This window comes from Colius striatus, chromosome 19, assembly GCF_028858725.1.
Source record: "Colius striatus isolate bColStr4 chromosome 19, bColStr4.1.hap1, whole genome shotgun sequence".
Taxonomy (NCBI): Eukaryota; Metazoa; Chordata; class Aves; order Coliiformes; family Coliidae; genus Colius; species Colius striatus.
The window spans coordinates 1479292-1502683 of NC_084777.1; the positions used below are offsets into that span (position 1 = coordinate 1479292).

Sequence of the window (23392 nt, forward strand, 5' to 3'; positions counted from 1 at the left end):
GTGGTGCGTTTTGGCCCTGTTCAGGAGGTGCTGACACTTCGGTTCCCCCTAACAAGTCGTTAAGGGCCGTGAGGCAGCTCTCCTCCATGGCCGGCTGCTGGAGATGAGTGTCCCACTCGGCCCCTTCCTGGCTCTCCTGCTCAGTACGGCTCTTCGCCGAATTTTAGCCGCTGAGTACGACGAGTGCTGAGGAGCACAGGCAACGGCCCAGGGCACCCCGCGAGGACGGCCGCCTGAGGCGCTCTGAGGGGAACGGCACTTCCCGCCCACCGCAAGGAGGGGTCAAGGCGGGAAAGCTGGCGCAGGCGCAGTGTGCGCTGCCCTGCCGGCCGGCCCTTGGCCCCTCCCGCGCCCGCGCGCCCCCGCCGCACTACAGCTCCCGGCAGCCTCCGCGCCGTGACGGGCTTCGGGCGACGGCGGCGCCGGCCGGGATGGAGTGAGGGGGCGAGTGGCGGAGAAAGCGCAGCCCACCGAGCTTCGGCCCCCTCCCCCCTTTCTCTCTCTCTCTGTCTCGGGTCTATGCGGCCCCTCAGAGACCATGGGATCCAGGATCAAGTGAGTGCCCCCCCGGAGCTCTCTGCCTCGCTTGCAAGGCCCTCAGGAAAGCGGGAGGGCTCTGGAGAGCGAGAAGGGGACTTCCCCGCCCTCCTTCCAGCTCCGTGTGAGGCCGCGCGGGCGAGACCCCGGCCGAGCCTACAGGCCTTGGGATAGGGCGAGAAAGAGGGGGAGAAAGAAGGGGGAAGAGTGCTTCCCCTTACAGCTCGCGGGCCGGGGAGGGCGGCGGCGGCAGGGCGGAGGGCCCCTTGCCGTCAAACCCCCTCAGCGGCAGGCCCCCGGGGTGGGAAGCTCCCCGTCCCCCCTGCCTTGAGGAGAGGAGGGGAGTGTCGTTTCCCGCCCTCAAACCCGATCCTGGTCTGTTGTCTGCTCTCTTCTTCCCTCCCCTCAGTTCTATGTGTGGTAGCGCATAGGGCCAGGCTGTGAGGCCAGGTCAAATTTATTAGCGCAGGCCTTCAGGTGGATGGTGGCAGCTGGAGTGGGGAAGCCTTCATTGCCAGCGCTGGTGACAGCTGCTATGGGGGTGTGATGGGGTCGAGAGAATTCAAAGCCTCCTTGCCAAGGTTAGAGTGTGCCGAAAGAAAGATGGTCTAGTGACTATTTCTCGAAAGTGCATTCGCAAGGGGATTTGGGCAGAGTGATGCGAGTGGTTAACGTGTTGGGCCTGCTTATCCGTGCCCACAATATTATTTATAATTTCTTAAAACTTAAGGTTGGTTTACTGGTAAGCCCTGTTGGTATGTTGAAGAATCTCACTTCATTATAGGCTATTCTAGGCAAATTCAGATCCTCTGCGACAGGTAGAGCTGTAGTAGCATTATCACCAAGCAGATAGTGTTGACATCTTTCTGTATAAAAGATGTGACTGGAGAAACCCAGTTAGATTGTATTTTATTTAGCAGTTTCATGGGGTGCTGTTGGGCCATTGCTTTTCCTTATTGAATACAGTATTCTTCAAGATTACAGGAGGCTTTTAACTTTTCACCCTTTTGTTTAACTTGAATGTGAGACTGGAGGAGACAGAGTTTGTAGTGTCCTTAGTTTGATGACACATCTTGATGTTCACAGACCTAAAGGACAGGTGTAAATGTGTGTCCGTCCAGGTAGATGTTTTAGGAAAATGAAGTAGATAATGAGTGCTTGCGCTGATGTTACCGAGGTGGCTGATTGGTTCCAGAAAGCAACCTTCCTTCTTCGAGAGATACTGTGGGGGTAATTTTTGCACATTTTTGGCATATGGTTTCCTAACTTTTGCTACAAAAATATCAAAGGCTGAGAAACTAGAAAACTTTCAGCTTACCTTCACATAGAGGTAGAATCTAAAATGGTTAGTATTTTGACAGCAGAGCAGGCTATATCTGTAACTTGCATGTTTGGATCTTGCAGTGGTCATCCTTGTTTGAGTCACTTCAAGATTATGATCTGAAATGACTTCTTATGATGACCTTATCTTATATCTATTAAAAAGCTGATGCTCACTTTAAATGTAGTTTGTGTACATACTGAGTCCACAAGCTGTGTTTACCATGTTTATGGCTTTGATTGCTAATTTGAGCTTTAATGGCTTTGTGTACACTTTGCCAAATGTGAACGTAATCACTCAGAGGAGTTTCTTCAACTGGAAACCTCACCAGTATCAGTGAGGACATGTAGCAGTTAAAAGTATTTATTATAGCCAGTGGACTTTAGGACTTGCTCTGTGCAAAGTCTTTCAAGATTACAGGTAAAGCCTATGTCTTTCTCTGTCACCAGGAAAACATAGGTGATAACTCCACATAAAAACCATTGCTTTTTATTCCTCTTGGACATCATGAGAAAGGTTTTTGCCTATTGTGTAGTTAAGCCACTTTGCCTTGAGCAACAACTAATAAACTGGGTTTTTTCCACTTTGGACAGAACACTAAGAGCAAGTAAAGTAAGGACAAATTTTCAAAACAATCTTCAAATATATAAAGAGTGAGAGAGCCTGTGTAAGAGGCTTTTCTGGTGTACTCTTCTGAGCAAGGATTTTCTAGCTAATTTCTACTTTTCTGTCTGGCAAAGATTTTCAGGTTGATAAGTAGCTCTCTTATTGGGGTAGCTAGGAGTGACTAAGAGGACTATTTTTAGAATTGGATATACTGAGGCATGTCTCCTTTAGTGGTGTTGTCAATATGTGTTGGAGTTCTAGCAAAAATCCAGTAGTCAGATCTCTTACTTCTTGCTATAGATTGATAATTATGAGTGATATTAAACTCCTTGGCACATGATCACTTGCACACACTGTGATACACTCTGCCTGAAACCTGGACATATGTGTCAGATATTTTTGATGGATGCATCGTAATGAGTCATTTGAGTGAAAGATTGCTTGGAGAAAATTATCAGTAGCTGCATCACACTGAAGTGAAAGAAATCAAGAAGTTGCCAGCAATCCTTTAAGCTTTTGGCTTGTGTATAGCTGCAGGCGAAAAAAGGTAAATTGAGTATTGAGTTACACTGTTGGGTTAAGCTTCGTGTTGGAGCGTGTCATACAGTATGTGCAAGGCACACTGTGCCAACAAGGTAATATAAAATAGGAATCTAGTTAACCTGGCTACTATCACTTCTTCATTGCCTTCAGTACAGAAGACATTAGAAGGGAGAAAGGATTGAGTTTTTTTGAATAATGTGTCAATATCAGTCTGCTCAACAGAATTACATTGTGATGTAAAAAAACTTGGCTTGTTCCTTTCCAGAGGTGGATGTATCTCAGTGATGGCAGAAGAGATCCTTAATGTTATTCTGGGAATGCTTTCAGATGTTTATCATAAAGTTTGCTCTATACTGAAATGTAATATTATCTGCCTATGGAATACCAGGTAGAAAATTTAAATATTCTACTACTTTATTGTAAAAGTGGATTTCTTAGGAATTACTTTGATACCAAAGCTATTTCTACATCAGAGAGGCTTGAAGTAATTCATATAACTAGTGTTTATCACAAAAGCATTCCTTTCGTGTAGAACTCCTTCTCTAATTTCTATTGACAAAAAAGTATTGTATTCCTTTCTGACATTATCCAGTTACCAAATAAATAGAGTACTGTGTATTTTTGTATGTATATGTCCTATGTATTTTTTTATTGCATCTCTGTGTTCACTTGATAGCTGACCGTGGTTTTTTAAGTGATTATTGGAAGGAAGGAAAGAAAGCTTGGTGTGTGTAGGTGAGTGTGAAGGTTATAATGCTGTGGATGATTTCAGTGGGTTGAGGTTTCAATACAATGCACAGGTGGCATTAGATGTCTGCAGGGTAGTTTAGTAGTCATAAAAATGGACTGCAAAATATACATAGTGGTACATGTTTATGCTATATTTGCAAATTGTATGAAGTTTCATAGTGACTTGTTTCCTTAATTCCACTGAAAAGCTATAAAATACTGAAAATTCAACAATGACTTCATTCTGATACTAAAGCATTAGCTTGTTGAATGCAGCCTTTAATACTAACTTTCTGACTTGGCAAAGCCACTTTAATTTCACTGTTCATAGAAATAAGTGGACATTTGTCATGGAATATTAAAGTACAAAATGTGATGTCTTTTTGTCTGAAAGTTTCGGTATATAGTGTGTGCTCCTGCCAGCTGTGTTTTGTGCAATGTTTTCACTAAAGAATTTGAACACAGACTCTGTCAAAATATTTAAAAAGGTGTTTGTTATTTTATCCATTAGCTGTAAAAATATTATAAAATTTATAAATTTTTAATTAAGGAAACAAGGTGCTAAAAATAAAGACATAAACAAGGAGGGTAAGATAAAGCTGAGCAGTAACACGTATGAAAGGAAAAATAAATTTCTGGTGTTACGTGAGTATCGTTTCATCCTCATCCTGTACCATGACTGCAGGAATGTAGCTCACAATCTCGGTATGTGAAGCACACTCTATGCAGCAACTCTAAGTAGCCCAGAGAGAATTCTGCAAGTTTGTTTTATACTGCAAAATAATAGTTGATTTTAGATTTCTCATAACTTACAAATGTAGTTTTCTGAAAAATAGCTCCTTAAGGCAAATCAGTTGGGAGCTGGTAGCAAATTAAATTAACATTAATTGAATTGTGAACCATATTGTTGCTCCTGCAAGGTGTTCTGTAAAACTGTAGAGTGTGATCTTAGGCTACTGAAACCAGCGGTAGCTTTTCTGTTGTTTTAAATAGGTGTGAAGTTTGGCTTAAAGCCACTTGAGTTACACTGAGTGGGTTTGTGGCATGGTTAGAAATGTTTTGTTTAATCCTTTTTGGTATGAAAGTAGGATTAAAAATAATAATTCTCTGAACAGTAGGCTGAACTCCATGACTGATATATTTGACTAGAGATGCTGGGTAAGACAAATTTTATTTATAAACTCTTATTCAGGTAGCAATTCTAGCATAGATGTGTGTGTCTATTCTATATGTGGTTTTATCATTACTTTCATCTATAACTGTAAGGGAGCTAACAAGATTCACAAGTTAATTATATCTCAACAATTTTGTAATACTAGTTTACATTATCACACAGGAGACTATTGTCATTATATGAGCAGCCATAGATTTAGAGCAGTAATTATGCTGTTTTAATTCTTGATTTTAGCCAGAAAAGTCTAAAATGTCATGTGTTCAGATTTACAAAAATCTCTATTTCAGTAACCAAACAATTAAAGTCTAATATGTGATTCGCTTTAATCTCATAAAAAGTTTTGTAGTAGCTAAAATTGTTACTCAAGAATTTAACTGAAAGTGCACTTTCTAATATAGTCATCTGCTGCCTTTATGTGTTCCTTATGAAATGTAATTCCAGAGCTTTGCTTATGGAGTTATATTAATAAGAACTGAAAATGTACACTAATTTTTTTTTCCCCCCTTAAGGCATATATCATTAACTGTTTACTTTTATTACTGGTACATTTATATCTCTGGAGCAGAATAAGTCTCTTTCCTCAAGCTTCATTACATTGTGTAGCTGGTTTTGGTATAATTTTTGACTGTTGCATGTATTTTTTATTTCGTGTGTGTCCTTCAGCTTTCTGGATTTAACACACTGGATTCTCGTGAGATGAAACCTTGTGCATTTGTAATATTCTTCAGCATGGCCTTTTTTTAATAAAGAGGTAGAAATATTTTGATAGGTATTAAAGAGGGGAACTGTCTTTATCCTAAATACACCTCTTCAGTTTTCCAATAAATATGCATTAAATGACTTTTCATCCTCTTGACTGCAGCTCTCCTCTGCCCCCCTCCTTTTTCCGGAGTAAATAGATGTCATGAAGTTGAAGTCAAGGGTCACATTAATGAAAATGTGAATTTAGGCTGCTTGTCTTGCTTTGGGCAATGTGATTCTGTTTTCTGTTGGTGAAAAGACTATTCAGGATTATTTGTTTCCCTGAAAAAAATCCCCGTATGGGATTTACTTTCTCATTTGAAACTAAGGGTGAAACAAAAGGAACTTGCTTTTGTAAGTCACATATGTAATGAAAATTACTGCCGTGGCCAAGAACTTAAATAACTGTTGTTTCTCTGTGTGAGTAACATTCTGAAAAACAATATAAAAGGCAGAATTTTCTTTTTCTGGCAAAGTTGTGAATGGTAGGCCTGTGATACTTCAGTGTCTAGAAATGCAGACTAGTCACAACAATTGAATTGACTTAAAGATTCAGTGTGCTTGACTTCTATTGTTTTGATAATTTTTTTCTCTGTGGAAGTGTGTTAGGCAGCATGTTCATACTGACTCATCTGAGCTTCAGTCATATCTTGGTACATACTAGTAAGTCAGAAAGATCTGCTGTGAAGTCACCGCAGGCTATAAACCAAGAAATCTAGTTTATCAAGTTGTCATTGTAGTGTGTGCATTCTTAGAGCTCCTTTTGACTCAGTAATTGAAAGCACACTTAAAAAAAACCCTTCAATGTGCTAACCACCTTTTTTTTTTCTTTCAGACAAAATCCGGAAACTACCTTTGAAGTGTATGCAGAAGTAACCTATTCAGGAATTGGTTGCACTGGGAAAGGTACTGTTTTGTACTGCAATTCTACCTACTTATTGACTAAAAATGTTCTTAAGAACCATGTTTTGTGAAATAATGTAGTGTATGTAGTATTATGCTGTTCTGGCTTTTAAAGATATTTTTGCTGGTTCTGCAGCATCTTTTACATTTAGGACTAATAATGAGAAGTTCTTGCCTCTGTTCCCGATTGTGGACAATTTTCTGATCTCTTTGACTGTTTTGCCTTTCTTTTTTCAAAACAGAAATGACTCTTCATTAGGTTGCAAAAGTGAAAGTATTTTGGAATGTATGTTTGCTACTCATGTAACAAATGGGTAATTTTAAAGAAAAACATAGTCTAAAACTTCTTTAATGGAATTTGTTTTTACTTCCTGTCTCTGTTTTTATCTGTTCCCAGAATTCTTCCTTTAGTCAAATGATTTGATCTAGAAATAAGGCAGGAGAGCAGCTTATGATTTTGTTAACTAATTTTACCAAACATTGTTATCAAGCCATAATGATACAAGTATTTTTCTATAATATTATTTCTGACAAGTGTTCATGTGCTGGAGAAACCTGATAACTGCTGACACTAACATGGAAGTACATTTGTGATTTTTTTTTATTGTTTTTTTTTTGTTTTTCCCCTAAACCTAATGCAGGAAAAGTAAAGACTGAAATTCATAATCTGAGAGTTTAGTTTAAGATACTGTTTGTGAAATCAGCCTCTAGAATGTTATCAAAAGAAGGGATGTCAAAATTGAATAATTGTGGTTAATCAACATACACTGATGTAATATCCCTTTGATGAAATGATCATGTGTGTATTGTGTATATGGTATGATGAACCAATGGAAAGGGTTTTTATATTTTATTGTCTGGAAAGCTGCTTGTCTTGTTTTATTCTGTATTTGTTTGCTACAATCAGCAAAAGTCAAATAGCTGCAATTCTTTCCTTTACTGCCAAAGCCTCCATAGGAGTTGTAACAGGAATACAGTTTTGGCTTGTCCTACTGCTGTATGCCATCACAACTATTTGATGTAACTGCAGGAGCCCTTTTAATAACTAGCCTTTGTTTCTGCACATCTGACCTGGATTCTAGTGCCAGAAAATCTGAACAAATTTAACCATAAACATTACATTGTACAGTACTAGTGTCTGGGTATAATCTTCTCTTTGAAGTTTGTTTGCATCCCCTTGGAGGGATTAATTCCCTGCTGTGGGAAGGTGGGTTAAAAAGCACGGAAACTACTTTACAGGTTTTTAATTGGAGAATTTAGTATACATTTTGTTCTATAAACCAACTGATTCTGTGGGAGTTTCACTTAGTTGTGTTTTTAGGTTTGTTGTATGCACTTGTAGGTGTAAAATCACAAATTGCGTTTGGTGATTAAAAAAATGTTTTCGTAAGTCACATTTGGCAGTTATTATTTATCTCTGAATAATCTTCTAAAAGATTTTTTTCTCACCTTTCTTAAAAAAATGTTTAGGAAGTGCCCTTGAATCTCAGAAGTCTTAGAACTGTGTATCCCCACTTACTCTGTCCTTCTGCTTAAATGAACGTTGTTTGGTTTTCTACAACATGAACTGTATTTAACAGCTATGCTGTATCACAGGCCAATTGACATGCTAGAAATGTGGACATAGAGACCTTCACATAGTCCCTCTGCTTTTTGGCTAACTGTTCTATGCCAGAAGACCAAGAATACACATCAACATGGGTTTTTTTAGTCGGAGAATTTTGTTTTATGGTGAGGAGCAGTTACTGTTAAAAGCAAAATGTATAAAAGGTATGTATGGAGAAAATTATCAGGCATGCTTAAAAAACTATTTCTTCCCACGTGATGGATCCCAAAATTAACTAAGACAACTGTTTTTGAGGTTCAAGTCTAGTATAATAGTGTTGTTGGTTACTTGCAATACTCCTGGTTCTTCTATCTATGTCTCTCCTGACACGGTCTTGAGTAGAATGACTTGCACCAAAGCTGTAACAGTCCTAGTGTGGGAGATTGTCTGGCTTGTGGGATGGTAAAACATGCCTCTATTTTGCTTTATTCAAAAGTTTGCATAGTGAAGAGTGTTTTCCATTTGACTGTTAAATGTCAACTGCAATTAAAAGCTTTAATATATTTCATAGTTCGCTTGCATCTTGCTAAATGGGAGATTAACTGCTTACAGAGAGTTGTACCTTCAAGTATCTTTATTGCTCATGTAATGGTTAACAATGTTGCATTAAAAAATTGTTTAATAACCTTTGATATGAATGAAAGCAACATTATCCATTGATTGTCATAAAGAAGGCTTCCTCTTAGTTACCAACACAGCTGTCTGCAGAAGGAAAAAAATCTGTTCTAGGCTTCAGGAAAGACACTGGTAAACTGGAACAAGTTCAATGGAAGGCCACCAAGATGGTGAGCAAGCAAAAGCACTTGGTCTATGAGGAGAGGTTGAGAATACTGGGCTTTTTCAGCCTGGAGAAGGCTTCAAAGAACCTGAATAACAGCCGTCCATACCTATGAGGAGTTCGTCAAGGTGAGATATCCAGGCACTTCACAGTGATGCATGACAGGGGGACAAGAGGCAATGAGAGACTGAACCAAGAGACATTCTCACTGAATATCGAGACTGTGTTCACCATGAGGACACTCTTTGGTACTTTATACAGTTTAAGCATTCAAGTGTTACCTAAAACTCTATTTGTCTGTATTCTCTGTTACACTCACAGGTCTTATTTGGGGACGTAGGGATTTTTCTTACTGAATCACTGTATGAAATGCGATATCTTTGAGAACTGTGAAACGAAATAGCTGTAACTGTGACTAGCAACACTGAGATGAATATTTGTTACTCAGAAGTTATTTCCTTAATTTAATTTTCCATTCATGTTTCATCAAATAACGCTGTTCTCTTGTCCATACCATCTTCTGATAAAAGGTTGATGCCTTCTTACCAAAAGTCTAGGGCAGCAAAACAGAACAGAAAGAAATGAGTCTGCATAACATGGAAGTTAGTGAGAACATGTAGGTGTCAAGTATATCAAGCATAGGAACTTTGTGTAATGCTTCTCACCAAATCCCACACACTTGCAGGAAGAGAGGAAAAAATAGTTGTGGTTTTAAAAAATGGAATGTTATTATAGGGAAAATATTGACTGAAATTTACACTGTTAATACTTTGATATTTTTCTTTGTAGTACCAGCTAAGTACTAGGCAATGGCTGTGACTCTAGGAAAAGGTGTAGTTCCAAGGCTGATACAGAAACCTCACTAATAGGCTGACTCATATTAAAGTCTCAATAGATAGCTTTTGTTCACTGGTGTAATTGGAATGGAGTAAAATGCTAATACTCTGTACATGGACACAGCAAAGTCAACTCTTCAACAACTATGGCTGGTAACTTTGGCTTTCAGCCATCCCAGGTGAATAGATTGTTAGCACTTGACACAATTTGATTACCAAGACAAACTCTAGTACACAAAGAAGAGTTTAATATTCTGTTGCATGTGTGGGGGGGTTGTTTTGTCTTTATGCATTTCAGTGCTATAGTTCCAACTGCAGAGAATTTCTAACTTTCCTTGTTACTTTCTAACTTTCCTTATCACTCAAAGGAGGCCATCTGCCTCACGAAATCTAGGCACGTTGCTTTTGTAAACCCCGCAACCGAACAACATCTTTTAGATACATCGTGATTGTTTTAGAGGTTTCACTGATACAACTTAACCTTGCTTCAGGAATTAAATTAAATAAAGCCTCAAAAATCATAGACAGAGGAGAATAACAATCCAGCTTATTGCCCAGAAAATACCAGTAATACATTCTGGACATCACCTATAATTGCACTAGTTTTGCCTTTGTGCTGTTACACTTAAGTATGACTTGGGAGATACGAGTAGTTCTATGTTTTAGTTGACACTAAAATAAGTATAGTTCTTCTGAACACTACATGCAAGGTTTAAGGTCTACCATAGTTTTTGCTAGCATGCTGCTATCTGTTATGTTTAAAATGAAAGTTTCTTTCCGATCCTTTTCTTACTCATTGACATAAAAATCTTTGCAGCAGAGGATGTCTCTGCGTTGCATTTCACCACTGACAGCTAGTGGTTCTCAAGTTCAAGAAGCTGAAAGGGTACCCATTTAAATCTTAACTGTCCAAGTTCTCTGTTGCTAGGGCTGTGTGTGTTCCACAGAATAGTATGTTGTGAGGCAAATAATGTTGAACATTCTCAGCTGAAGCTACTGATCAACATTTTAATTTATTAAAATAAGTTTGGGTCTTTTGTGATCTTCTCTCCTTTATTGGAATTGTCACACACAGTGGATGAATTGAGAGCAAAATAGATTCTTTGTATGAAATACTATTTTACTGGATTTGTTTTCCCATTTTTAAACTTAATGTACAGGAAGGGAAAAGGCATTTAATGAGATTGTGAAGTCTTAATGGCAGGCTGGTGTATTTGTCATGGCATCTCATAATGGTAAAACTTTACGGAAGTTGAGGTAGTAATTTACAAAGAACTTGTATTGTTTATTTTACAAGTTATAACTGCATAAGCACTACTAGAAATCCAGTTCTAGATGACACATTGTATGCTTGCAAATAAAGTGTATTCAAACTGCATCTTTTTTGAAGCCTCAGCTAAAGGTTTGCTTCGTTTTTTTTGAGATGCAAAAGTAGAAAGAATCTACTAGCAATTTTAGTTTAAATACCTATGTGAAGAAAGGGAAAGCAAACTAACTGCTTAAGAAATTCTTCTTTTAACTTTCAAAGTACTTTCATCATTCATCAGAAATACAAGGTGACAAATTTAAGGATCTTGCTGGACCTCAGTCAAAGATCCTCTCTTGTTAGATGGGGCTGTGAGAAGAATTGTCTAACTATAAAACTGTTCATGTAGAAAAAGAGAATTTGTTAGTCTAAAGTAACTGATCGATACAGTCTCTAGGTATGAACATTTGAAAGTAAAAGCTCACTAGAGTAAAACACCCCCTGCACCCCTGTCTGGGAGGACGTTGCATGCTTTTGTGTGGGGTTTTTGTGTTCTGCCAAAGCAGACATTTTATAAAAGTATGTCAAATCTGTAGCTTTACCATGTAGTGTGCCAAAAGGCCTTTCTCTCCAAGGACCTCATCTTTCATCTTTTTGTGAGTGTAGCATAAATTCTTGCTGTGTGTTCAAGGAAAAAGCTAAAATGGTTTAGTAGAGCTAAAGGATTTCTTTCTCTTTTTTTTTTTTTTGAAAACCATGGCAAGTTAGAAGCCTAAATGTGATAACATAGACAAAACGTGTGTTAGAGTTTAACAAACGTTCACTGGATTAGTAAAGGAAATGTGGTTTATACTACTTCTTTTATGACAGAATTTAAAAGGTCTTGCTGTAAGACTCACCATGTGCTGCTTTCTTTTCTCCAAAACATACCACTAAGTTGAAAAGGGAGATGAATCTTAGAAGGAAACTATTAACTCTGAGGTAGTTTATCATTGTTTGAGAGAAAGGATGAAATTTGCATTTGAATTGGCTCTGAGAGTAGCATGTACTACTAATCTTGTTCCTACTAGAAGCTTGTGAGTAGTTTAAGTACTTCCTTCTTTACTTTTCATGTTCTAGCCTTGTGTTGTAGTAGCTCAGTCCCTCCCTCCCCCCCTTCCCAGTAGATCACAAATGTTATAACTTAAGCTAATCAAAGTCCTTAACTCTGCTGGGAGAAGTCATGATGTGCTTGGGTCTTAAAATTATTCTACAGTTGTCACTATGGTTTCCATGATAGGACTTTAACAGGTAGAGAGAACTAGCAGGTTTCTGTCTCAGCAAAATAGACACACTGCTACTGATTATTATCTTTTTGTCATATGTTGTAATTGTACATAGAAGAGCAGTGCTCTCTCATATAGATGAAGTATTTTCTTTAAAATAAACAATCTTACTGGAGTAAGATTAAGTTAAGAGTTGGTCATTCAAAAGTCCGTAAAGCTTACCTGGGCACCTCACAGAGCAACCTTTAGTTTTTAGGGCAAAAACATTTTGTCTGCCTGTTAAGTATTGAGAAATAGATAACATACTGAAGATTTAGGAGTAACAAAGGAAATGCAAATTTTAGATCTCTTTCCATTAAATAAGAACTTTCTGTTGGACATGTGCTGTAATTCTGGTATCACGGGTTTTCCTATTCCATCTTTATGCTGTTATGTTGCTACACCTAACTCAACCTAAAGCAGGATTGGAAAAGTAACCAAATCTAAGTAGGTAAGTAGTATTTGAGTATTCTGATTCCCCTGTGCTGCAGCTTTGTTTTCCCATTTCCATTTGATTGCTTTTCTTCGACATACAAACAAGGTGGAAGATTGTCACAAAGAAATTAGTAGCAGTGTACAGATCAAATAAGTAGCACTGTTGGAACTGTTTTGTTTGAAGACAAGTCACAGTTTGGCTTTTGCAGTATAAATGAAATACGGAAACCAACTTAAAGAGAAACTCACTTTATGAAAAAATATTACAAGTCATATTGCAAGTCATCATCAATTTAATCTAATGCATTTTTTAGGTATGTTCTTAGCTGATGATACAAGGTGTAATAAACTCCCAAAGCGTTAATATCAAGTGTGACTTGGACGTTTTTCCCTATCTGTAAGTTATTTTGTGGGAAGAGATCTGTTTGTCCTTTTTTGCTTTGTGCTTTAGCTACTTCTGTCTACAGTCTTTTCTATCTCACAAGTATTTACTAATCTGCATTATATTGCTACTGCTGGCACTGTTTAACTAGACAGAAAAATTCAGCACAGAAAGTCTCACTCACAAGACTTTAAACTCTTTTGTTGATTTATATTTTTTTAAAGGAGCTTGACATCTTCATCAAGTTCACAGTGGGCCTGCTTTGTTTGCTTTCTCTTGAATGCTTGATAAGATTTTTCTTCTATTGTTTTGTGCAGCAAGGACAGAACTTGCCATGGCTGAGGTGGTTTTTTTGTAAATCCACAATATGGTCATTGTCTGCTGCTGAATAATTGTGACTGCTTTTTGTACAACCAGAACTAAGGCTTTGGCTGTGAACAGATTCCTTCTTAGCGTGAAAAGAGACTAATCCATGTAAATACAGCCCCAAAATAAAGCTTTACAGAAAAAGGGAAAGGCTGCTAAGCAGGAGGGCAGAGGTCAGCAATTTAACCTTTAACCTAACAAATAAGAAGCATGAAAGTTCCCGAATTGGTTTACAAAGGCAAGCTCCTGTGATCTGTCAGTTTTTCTTTTCATGATAGAGTTGGGTGAGAAAACTGACTGACAGCTAGTGCCTTTTTAACTGCAGGTTGAAATTAACTGCTAAACTGAAACTTTTTTAGAGAGGTTTTTTTAGGTTATTTTAACAAATTATTTTCATTCACTCCCTGTACTTGCAGTTTCCCCTGAATTTTATAGAGCACTTTGATTGCTCTTTTTAAAAAGTCTTGAAAGAATCAATTTAGATACCAAATACTGCTGAGACATTTAATATTTCAGCATTTGAAGTGTTTAAGAATTTGATGAAGTGCTTGTTGCAATTAACTCTCTGTTAATGTGCTCCTTTAAGACAAGGACTGTTATTCTAATAAACTGTAACAGGAATGTACTTTGTATAGAGTCAAAAGTTGCTGATAAAGGGGGGAGTGTGTGTGACTTAAAGGAATAATTTGAACTTTTTGTCACTTTTTTTAGTGACAAAAATTTCCAAAGTGGTTTGTTTTTGTTTTTCCTTATTTAATCACAACAGAACAATCTCATTAATGAGTGTTAACTTTTGCTTAAAGCTTAATGCATCTGCAATCTGCTGTTAATCTAGATATAGACATTTCTGTAAAGAACTTTTAATTAGAGTGTCATTCAGATGAAAATGAAACAAAGTAGTAATGACTTTAAAGTAGATTCCCAGTAGATGAAGAATAGTGATTTTGAGGGTTTATTTTTTGGTCTGATGTTTTAAGTGTGGTCTCAGAAATGACTGACATTTGGCCCATCTGCAGTTCTACTGATGCTTTCTGTGAGTGTTTTCAATAAAAATATTGGAGTTTAGAAATTGTATCTGCGTTTAGTCTGTTTACATGTAGGTCAGCAATTCTACCTGGAGCACTACTTTAAGTTTAACGTGCCAGCAGAGCAAATTTTGTAAAGCAGAGGATGAAATAGATCTATTTTTATTAGTGGTTCTTTTTGTTATAGGTAGTTCCTTGTAAGAAGAGAATGTAAACTCTAATTCAAAAAGAGGCCTATCAGAATGCCTGAGGCAGTATTGCTCTGCTTCTCTTTGGTGTGATATTTTTTTTGTCGTGAACAAAAAGAGACATTGTCAGGTTTTCTTGTGGTTTTTTGTTAGTTTTGTTTTGGAGGGGTTTTTTGCTTATTTTTTAAATAAGATTGAAATAGAGTTAAAAAGATGATTTGAGGTTAAATTATTATTAAATAAGTGTAAAATAAATTCAAGATTGTGTTCTGTTAATATCCTAACATACTCACTGTCTGTGGAGAAAGTGTAGCACCTGCTGTCTGCTGGATTCTGTCATTGAAGAGGGGAGAAGCAATGCTAAGGGAATGTGGCTGAACTATGACTGGTGATGAGGGAGATTTTTGGCCCTGCTGGGGCTACCAATGTTTGGTAAATCTTTGTTAAAATTCCAGATGCTGACAGATTATTAAGTCTTTGGAAGATGATTTTTTATGTCTCTTTTATTTGATGGGAACAGCTTTCAACGTACTTTTTATAGGACTTATTTAATGGAAGAGTGGGATAGAAACCAAGGAAGTTGAACTGCAGTACTAAGGATGGTAACCTTGGATAGCAGGGTGGGAACAAACAACTGATAGCGATAATCTATTATCTGGAATTGTTATAATCTAGAGAGTTCATTTCATCTGTATAAGCTTCCTGTTTGACTGGAGTTATTTAAGTCGTGCTTTGTGTGACTATGACACTAGAGCAGTAGAGCCAAGTAGGGAAAGATACCAGGATATGAGAAACAACTCAATCAGAATGGACATTGAATTACGCTGTTTCTTCAATAGAGAGTTGAAGAGATGCTAGACCAGAACTGGAGTGTAGTGAGGTACAAGATTAAACTGCAAGAAAATATGGCAGAGTGGAAAAAAACCCTCAACCAACTCACCTCTCCCCCCCATGCCAAAACATCACACAATCCTCATTTGCATTAAGATTTCCTTCTCAAGTTACTATTCTGGTATCTTTATCTGATACTTGCCTGTTCACTCAGTTTAATTTGAAGAGATCCTTATCAAACATATTAAAAAGACTCCAAAGGGTAAATGTATTAAAAGTCATAATTACCACAGATGAATAGATTGATCTCAACTCATACCATTTTTATCTAGAGGTGATATTTGCACATGGAAAAATGTTACAGATACGTTTATTTTGCTTTGTTGTGATTAATGTCCTTCTACACTAAAGATAATAATGTTATGTTTGTCCTGTGTATTTGCTGCTTTTACTTAATGGCTTAAATGCCATCCTTGTGTTAGTGATAATCTATCATCTTGTACACAATAGTGTTAAAAATTGTTTTGATTATGGTTTGAGAAAATTTACTTGTAAATTATTCACTAAAAATATATACCACTTCAGTGTCTCATAGATTCTGTCAGTGCTGGCTAATTAAGTAGCTCTTGGAAGATTTTTTTTCTGCTGAAAAGAATTAGCATGTTAAATCAGAAGTCTATAGATTTGTGTGTACCTTAGCAGTATTCATAAACAAAAATATAGTGAGTAAAAAGAATTCTTTAACTTGTTCAATATTTTATTCTTTAATAAAGTGCAGTGGTACAAAGTGGCAGAATCTCACCGTTTGCCATCTCTCTTGCACGGCGATTGCAAAAAGCATGCTTTGTTGCACTTATAAATACCAAACGTGGTATCCAGTAATACAGTAATTGCAATGCTTTTCATTTTGATGTATTTCTTGATTGCTTTGCTTTACCCTGAATATGGGATTAGATCCTTCACTAAATCATCTTGAAGCAATTCTGTATCTGGACTAAATCCTTAGAATACAGTGGGTATCAATCACATGGACAATTAAAATTGAGTATTGACATGTTTTTAAAATAGTCATACATCTCAATTTTGTTTATCTCAAAGTTTTAAAAACCTAATGACCTCATTGCAGCTTGACTATAATTACCATGTTTAAACTTCTATGCATTTTTTAGTTTAAACAGCCTTTGTGTTTTTTTTAAACCAAAAGAAAATTAATGAGAAGAGACAAAGAGACATCAAAGAGGTTTTCCCTCTGATTGCAGTGTTAGAAGTTTTGCCTGAAAATAGGTTACATTTCTTCTGTTTTCAGCTGAATCCTCATTAACTTTACATTTTAATGATGTCCAGAGCAAATTATACGATTATGGTAGATGCCTTAAAGGGAAGCTTAAAGGACACCTTTTTAATGTTTGTTTCTTTATTGGTGGCAGTATTTGCACCAGTATTATAAACAGTGTTAGAATGCTAAAAGTAATCCCAAAACATAGCAGAAAATCTTTTTTTCAGTGTAAGTAGTGTAAGTATCTTAAATATTAAACACAAACTGAACATATGAGGGGGGTATCTTCATCTTAGTAGAAGAAAAATGTAAATCATGTCCTTTGAAAGAGTTTACAAATTATTTCTGCATCTTATCATCAATTTATAATAATAAAATAAAATGGAGATTGATGATGTAACAAAGCCTCTGGACTCTGTTATTTTCTGGAGCCTTCAATGGAGAAGATGATTGAAATGTCTGTCACTATTGTAATTGTGTTTTTGTGACACAAAACACTGCGAGTATTTCAATTTATTTAGTGTAGGGGGATGCTATTAGCAGCAGTTCTGTGTTCTAATGTACCTCTCCTTCTAAAAATTGAGATTGCATAATGTAACTTTTCAATGAAGAATTATGTTACATCAAATGCAGCAACAAGGACTTGTATTTGGTAAACCTTAAACAAGGTCGACTGAAATTGGCAATAGCTTGAATGGAATGTGAACAGTTGAGAATCCAGATAGTTCAAGATCATCTTATGAAACAAAAACATATCTTAAACCACAAAATAAAAATTGCCCCTGCTGCCCCCGAAAGCAAAGCAAGTCTATGTTACCTTTCTTTCCTGCTGTCCTCTTTCCCCTCGCACCTTTGCCCCACATGAGGACGTGCAGTTTCTGACTGTAGCTCAGTGAGAAGTTAAGACCAAAAGATCTTGTGAAGTCATCTTTTCCCTGTCCTGGCACTTGGCATCTGTTTTATGATTAGAACCTTTGAATTTCTTGTACTGCACTCTAATTGATAAACAAAATTTTTAGTAGATGGGGTTATGGCAAGAGGATGGGAAGTAGGAATATCCCAAGTTCAGCCAGTAGGTAGGACTCAAAATCCAATTGATGTTGCGAAATATTATAATTTAAAATCTTAAAGTTTTGTACTTTCTGCCTACACTGCTGTAACAATTAATATCTGATTATTCCTGTAGATGTGGCTCTGCTTGGCCTATGGTTTTATGAAGCAAATGTCCTGCATCTATTATATTCAGTATTTCAGATTGGTATTTCTGAAGAGTTTCTTTACAATGGAAAGAATCTTTAGTACTTGATTTTGGTAAATTCAGCCTCCTCATATGTTCCAGACTCTTAGTTCTGACTAAGAGTTCTGACTAAGTTCAGACTGTCTACTGTAGTGTTACCCGAAGTCTGGTGTTGCTGGTCATCTGCAGGTCTGTGTTCTGTAATTGGGTGGAACTGTACTTGCATATGATCATCTGCTGTAAAATGTTCTTGAGGGATCAGATTTCTAATCATGACTAATAAAATCATCCTTTTTGTCCTGGAATTGCACCTTCAGGATGCCATGATTTTATGATCTCCCCTTCCCCTGACATTTGTATAGTGTTTTAACATCTTGACACAGGTACAGATAACTCATGTAAATAAAATTCCCCTTTTATTTTTGCTAAATAGTGTCTGGTTGACATAATCATCCTTGATTTAGTCTACTCTTGATGGAAGCATTTGATATGTCCATCATTAATAAATAATTGAGTAATGCAAGGTTCATTAGACCAAATGAAAACTGAACCTTTGGATTTCAGTGTCATTCTCACCTTTTTAAAAAAAAAATAATAGATGTTCTGTAGAAACTGTTCAGGAATCTAAATGATCATGATTGTCTAGGAGTTATGGCAGACCCAAACTGTGCAGCCAGGTTGGTGTGTCTTAGGTGATCTCTTTTTAGAAAGTAGGTTGAAGTCTCTCAAATGTTTGGCACTCTGTCAGCTTCAAAACAGCTTTCGAAAGTGATGGTTCAAGTTCCTAGTTTAACTTAAATTACTGTCTTCTAATATAACTTTAATTTGAAAAATGTATCACTAAAGAAGAAAAAATTGAGATTTCCTGCCTTTTTCTCACCTTTTTTTTGTAATTATTGGAAAATTTACAATAACCTAATCTTTAGTTGAAATGCATAATAAGAATACCGACTAATAAGCTGTAGCTGACAGAGAGAGGTGCATGTTATTTCCTTGGCATTCAGGACTTTGTATGGAATTATATTAGTAGTAAAAACCTGAAATGCACTTCCTGGTAACTTATTCTGCAAGTATGTGCAGTGTGACTATTTCCAGCCAGTTCTGTGTTAATGATAGGGCAGGGTTGAAGCATTCCAATCATTCATAAGCCTGTCCTCCCTTTCTCATACGTGTTTCTTTGCTCAGTGCTTTTGCCTTATTTCTTTTGCTTTGTTGTGGTCAATTCAGTCAGTATAATAGCAAAGACATTGGCTTTTTTTTTCCCTTTAATAAAGAGTTATGTTAGAGATATACTATAACAGAGATAAGAGCTATTTATGTCCTAGGATATTGATTTTTAATTAATGTTGCCTGGGCTCCTACATGTTGGCAGAATTGCTAACAGCTTGTGGCATTTTTTAATTCACATCTTCTTTTTTGGTATTTTGACAGTGTCATTCATATCTCATGAAAGAGTACCTCGTCAGGTTAAATGTGTTAAAACACCGAGCAAAAAAAAAAGAAGGAGAGAATGGAACATAGGGCTGCCTAGAAACCTTGATCCATTGCCAAAGTATTTAAACAATTTAGTGTTTTGGTTTTCTAGCTCCAAGCTGCTTCTCAAATCCCTTGCTAATTAATCCAGTTAATTCTTTGTAGACTAACTGTATGCAGGGCTTTTTCTTGTGCTTCTAGCACTGAGAACCCTGTTTTGTTTGAAGCAAACCTAAGCTCTGTTATAAAGGTTGTAGTAATAGAGTACTTGCAGATGTAAATACAGTGTTTTGAGCCTTTTTAAAAGGAGTTGTGTTTGTGTGTGTAACTTCTAATTTAATCTTTCGTGTTTAAAAATTAAACATATATGCTTGTATAAAAAGATGGAGAGAACTTTGTCATTAGTGTGATCATTTCAGAAAAGGCAGTAGAGCCTGTATGGAACTGTTATGGCATGAAGTGTTAGTGGTGTGTTACTACAATTAGCAATACATGTTTATTTTTCAACATGTAAATTACTGTAAATGCCGATTTTTTTCTGTACTTCAAAGTGCATGATTGGGTATGGAGCAAGGAAGAGAATTTAATGGGAGGGAGAGTTTTTGGAAATGACCTGTTGATACTCTGTGCTCTAATCAAGAGAATTCAAAGGTGGTATGAATTCAGAACTGGAAAAGGCAGCCAGGGAGCAGACAGCTTAGAAGCCCAATTAGACATGGTACGAGATAATGAGAAAAAAGTATACGCTCCTCAAGGTGTGCTTGTCTGTGGTGAGAGCTGCTACAGCTCTTGTTTTTAAAAACCTTTTGGTTTTTAAGATCTGTTGCAAACCACATCTCCTTGTCATTCTGCTTATCAGTGTGCAACCTATGACGGGATACAACAATCCAAATGTAGCTCTAACTAGCAGTGGTGTTTCTGCCAAACACTGTGGGAAAAATGTTTCTCTGCCTGTTCTACTCAGCTTTCTCAGTTATTTTGAGAAGTTGCTTCTGAGAACTTATTGTCTATAGGACACAACTTTCCCTCCTATTTGGGATAATACTAGATGATCTTGCAAATCAGTGACAATGTGCAGACTCCTGTGCTGCCTGCTGGCCATCAAAGCTTACGGTCCTTGTTTCCTTAGTTCATCCTCCATAGATGTGCATGTCAGCACAATGGGAGCTGTGCTGACGACCGTTTACACTTCAGCACTTTGTGGATGGACACACTGAAAAGAATAGGCAGAGCTCTTGATAAGTTAAAAGAGAAGTTGCAAGTTGGTAGTGGTATTCTAAAGTGTATTCTCTTTATATAATAAAAACAAAATTATTCTTCAAGCTGCTAGTACTACTTTCAGTGTGCTACACTTCATTATAGCATCACACACAGCATAAAGTGAGTTTTGTTAATAGCAGCTGAAAGCATTGCAGATACAAGATATGTTGATACTATGAGTGTAGATATACCCACAACTCTTGCAGTGTGTGATGCTGTCCAGTTAACAAACTTTACTTGAAAGACAGAAGTCCTTCCAAGTAGCTGAACCCTCAGTGGTTTTCTTTTGTCTCATGGTCAGTAAGTAGATGAGGACTATTTTTCCACATTAGGACCAGTCCCCCACCAAATTTTGAATAATGCACAAGAAATTCAACTCCTATCAGCCACACATCCAATTCCACAGAAACCTTTTCCAGGGGAATATACTGAATGCTTTTCCTGTTTCTACACACTTTCATTTAATGCTTCAGTTTGTAGGCTTTCATAAGACCCCAGTGATACTGTGGTCTTAATAGAGGCTCACTGTGACCAGTCTCTGATCTTTGGGTTTTTCTAAACTTGCTTCCAGCTTACTGACCCTTACTAATTTTCTTTCCCATTTTGATAGAATGGGCAGTGCTAATATGACTGGTGACTTGAGATGGGCTTTCAAGCTGAGACAAAAAAGTGAAATTGAATACAGAAAGGTACACGGTTAGAGTTCTGACGTGTATCCACGAGTAATTATTGCTGTCTTTACATGTGATCTTGCACATCTTAAAGCTTAGGCTTCAGGTGGTGACCATTGAAACTCTTGCTCAGTTAGGACCATTTAATACCATATCTTTGTGTGATTGTAAATGCATTAAGTATAAAGGTCTGAAGATAGGTACGTTGTTGTAGAAACCACAACCATAATAATACTCTTTATTGTAGTGTTTCCTCAGAAAGGATCGCTACGTTTGGCTGTTGTGTGTTGATAATGAAACAAATGAATAGGATTTGTTGAATGATAGATAGAATATATTTTACTATACATTCCCAAAAGTATTTAAGTTAACCTCTCTGCTGAAGAAAGCAATAGAATTAAGAGTTGGATTTTCAGTTTCCTGTGTCCCAGTTTCATCTTTGGTAGAATCTATTCTTTCTGTTTCAGTTCATTTTGAATAACTGAAGCATCCTGAAATAGAGAGAGATGGAATAATAGAAATTTTAAAGCCATAAAACCCCAAAATTTTTCGGAACAGCTTGTTTTCTAGAAAAAAATGTGTTACTATACAGGGAGATTCCCATAAGAGAGACTATTTGTGCAGATCAATAACACAGAGCAGTGTCATTGAGAGCTGGTGGTACTCCACTGAACTAACACACGATAACTTTGAAACTGAAAACAGTCTGAGACTATCAATATTGAAAGTATGAAAGTAAGGTCAGAGTTTTAAAGATTATGAAGTTACATAGCTTGAGGCTTAGAAATCAGTATTCACTGTTACTCGTTTGACAAAGAAGGTATTCTCTGTGTAGTTTTAGCAGTACACAATTGCTGGAGAGTCGGGTGGTTGTTTTTTCCTTTTTAGTACAATACTTCAAGAACTTATGGTTGACTGGAACACTTTTGTTCCAAGTGCTTTTTGAGTCATTTCAGATTAAACCTGAAATGTGATGGGCCATATATCCGTGAATATATTTCTGCAGTACTTGTGTGTATTTGCCTAATAATATGTCTGTTTGAATTTATTGTAGTTGGTGAATTTTGGAAAGAGATTAAAAAAAGTTAAATGACTGTGAAGTGTTCTGGAGTACCTGGTGGACATAAGTTATTTGTAAATGAAAGTGACCATAATGTCATTAAAACTAAAAAGAAAAAAGGTGAAAATAAAGTAATTTGGAAAATGTTTATAAAACTCAGAGTATTTTCTAGTAATGAAAAGTCTGGTGGTATGTTGGAAAATGCTGTTTGTTTTCACCAACAATTCCTTTAGGTTTTGTAATGTAGTTCCATTACAAAATCACCCTGGCCATGTTGTGGTTTTACATAGTTCCTTGTAATATAGTATTTCTAAAAAGCAGTGTGACATTAAAATGTTATTCCTCTTCTTCAAAACAACAAACAGAATTAAAAATTATCTGGTTGACACAAGAAAAGGTGTCATTATGTAAGAATTTCCCTTAAAATTGTGAAATAATTTTTTTCAATGAAGATGCTTATTAGTATGCCAGTGTCAGGTGTGAATTAAGCTGGCTAGAAACTCTTATTTTATCAAATGTAAATACTTTCTGTTTTTCCATAATAAGCAAACTTAATTTGTTTTGGGCTACATGTGCTTGGACCTCCAGCTGAAGCAGTAATTTTGGGGTAGCAGATAGGCATACATAAGCAATTTGAAATATATGTCCTATGAATATTGAAGAAGGTGTGCATTTCCTGTAAAAATGTCAAAACTCGAGTTGTTTTGGTTTTATCTTGTGGAAGTTGAGAATTTGCATTCTGGAAATGTGAGTTAAAGTGGCAGATTTACACAATCTCTGCTTGTGTCCGGTGTTTTAAACCCTAGATGATGCACTAGCTCTGCATTATTTTTTGCAGCGTGCTAACTACATGTGATGATCTGT

The 23392-nt window shown here is 36.8% G+C and overlaps 1 protein-coding gene across 5 annotated transcripts in view; it reads left to right on the forward strand.

The window, feature by feature from the left end:
- Window positions 1-406: 406 nt before the first annotated feature.
- DENND1A (DENN domain containing 1A) overlaps window positions 407-23392 on the forward strand; it is a 177557-nt gene continuing 154571 nt past the window's right edge. For all 5 annotated transcript variants that reach the window (XM_062011582.1, XM_062011584.1, XM_062011585.1 and 2 more), the window contains exons 1-2: window positions 407-555; window positions 6487-6557. In XM_062011582.1, the coding sequence (XP_061867566.1) occupies window positions 539-555; window positions 6487-6557 (88 nt within the window). In that variant the 5' untranslated portion in view covers window positions 407-538. The remainder of the gene's footprint in view (window positions 556-6486; window positions 6558-23392) is intronic.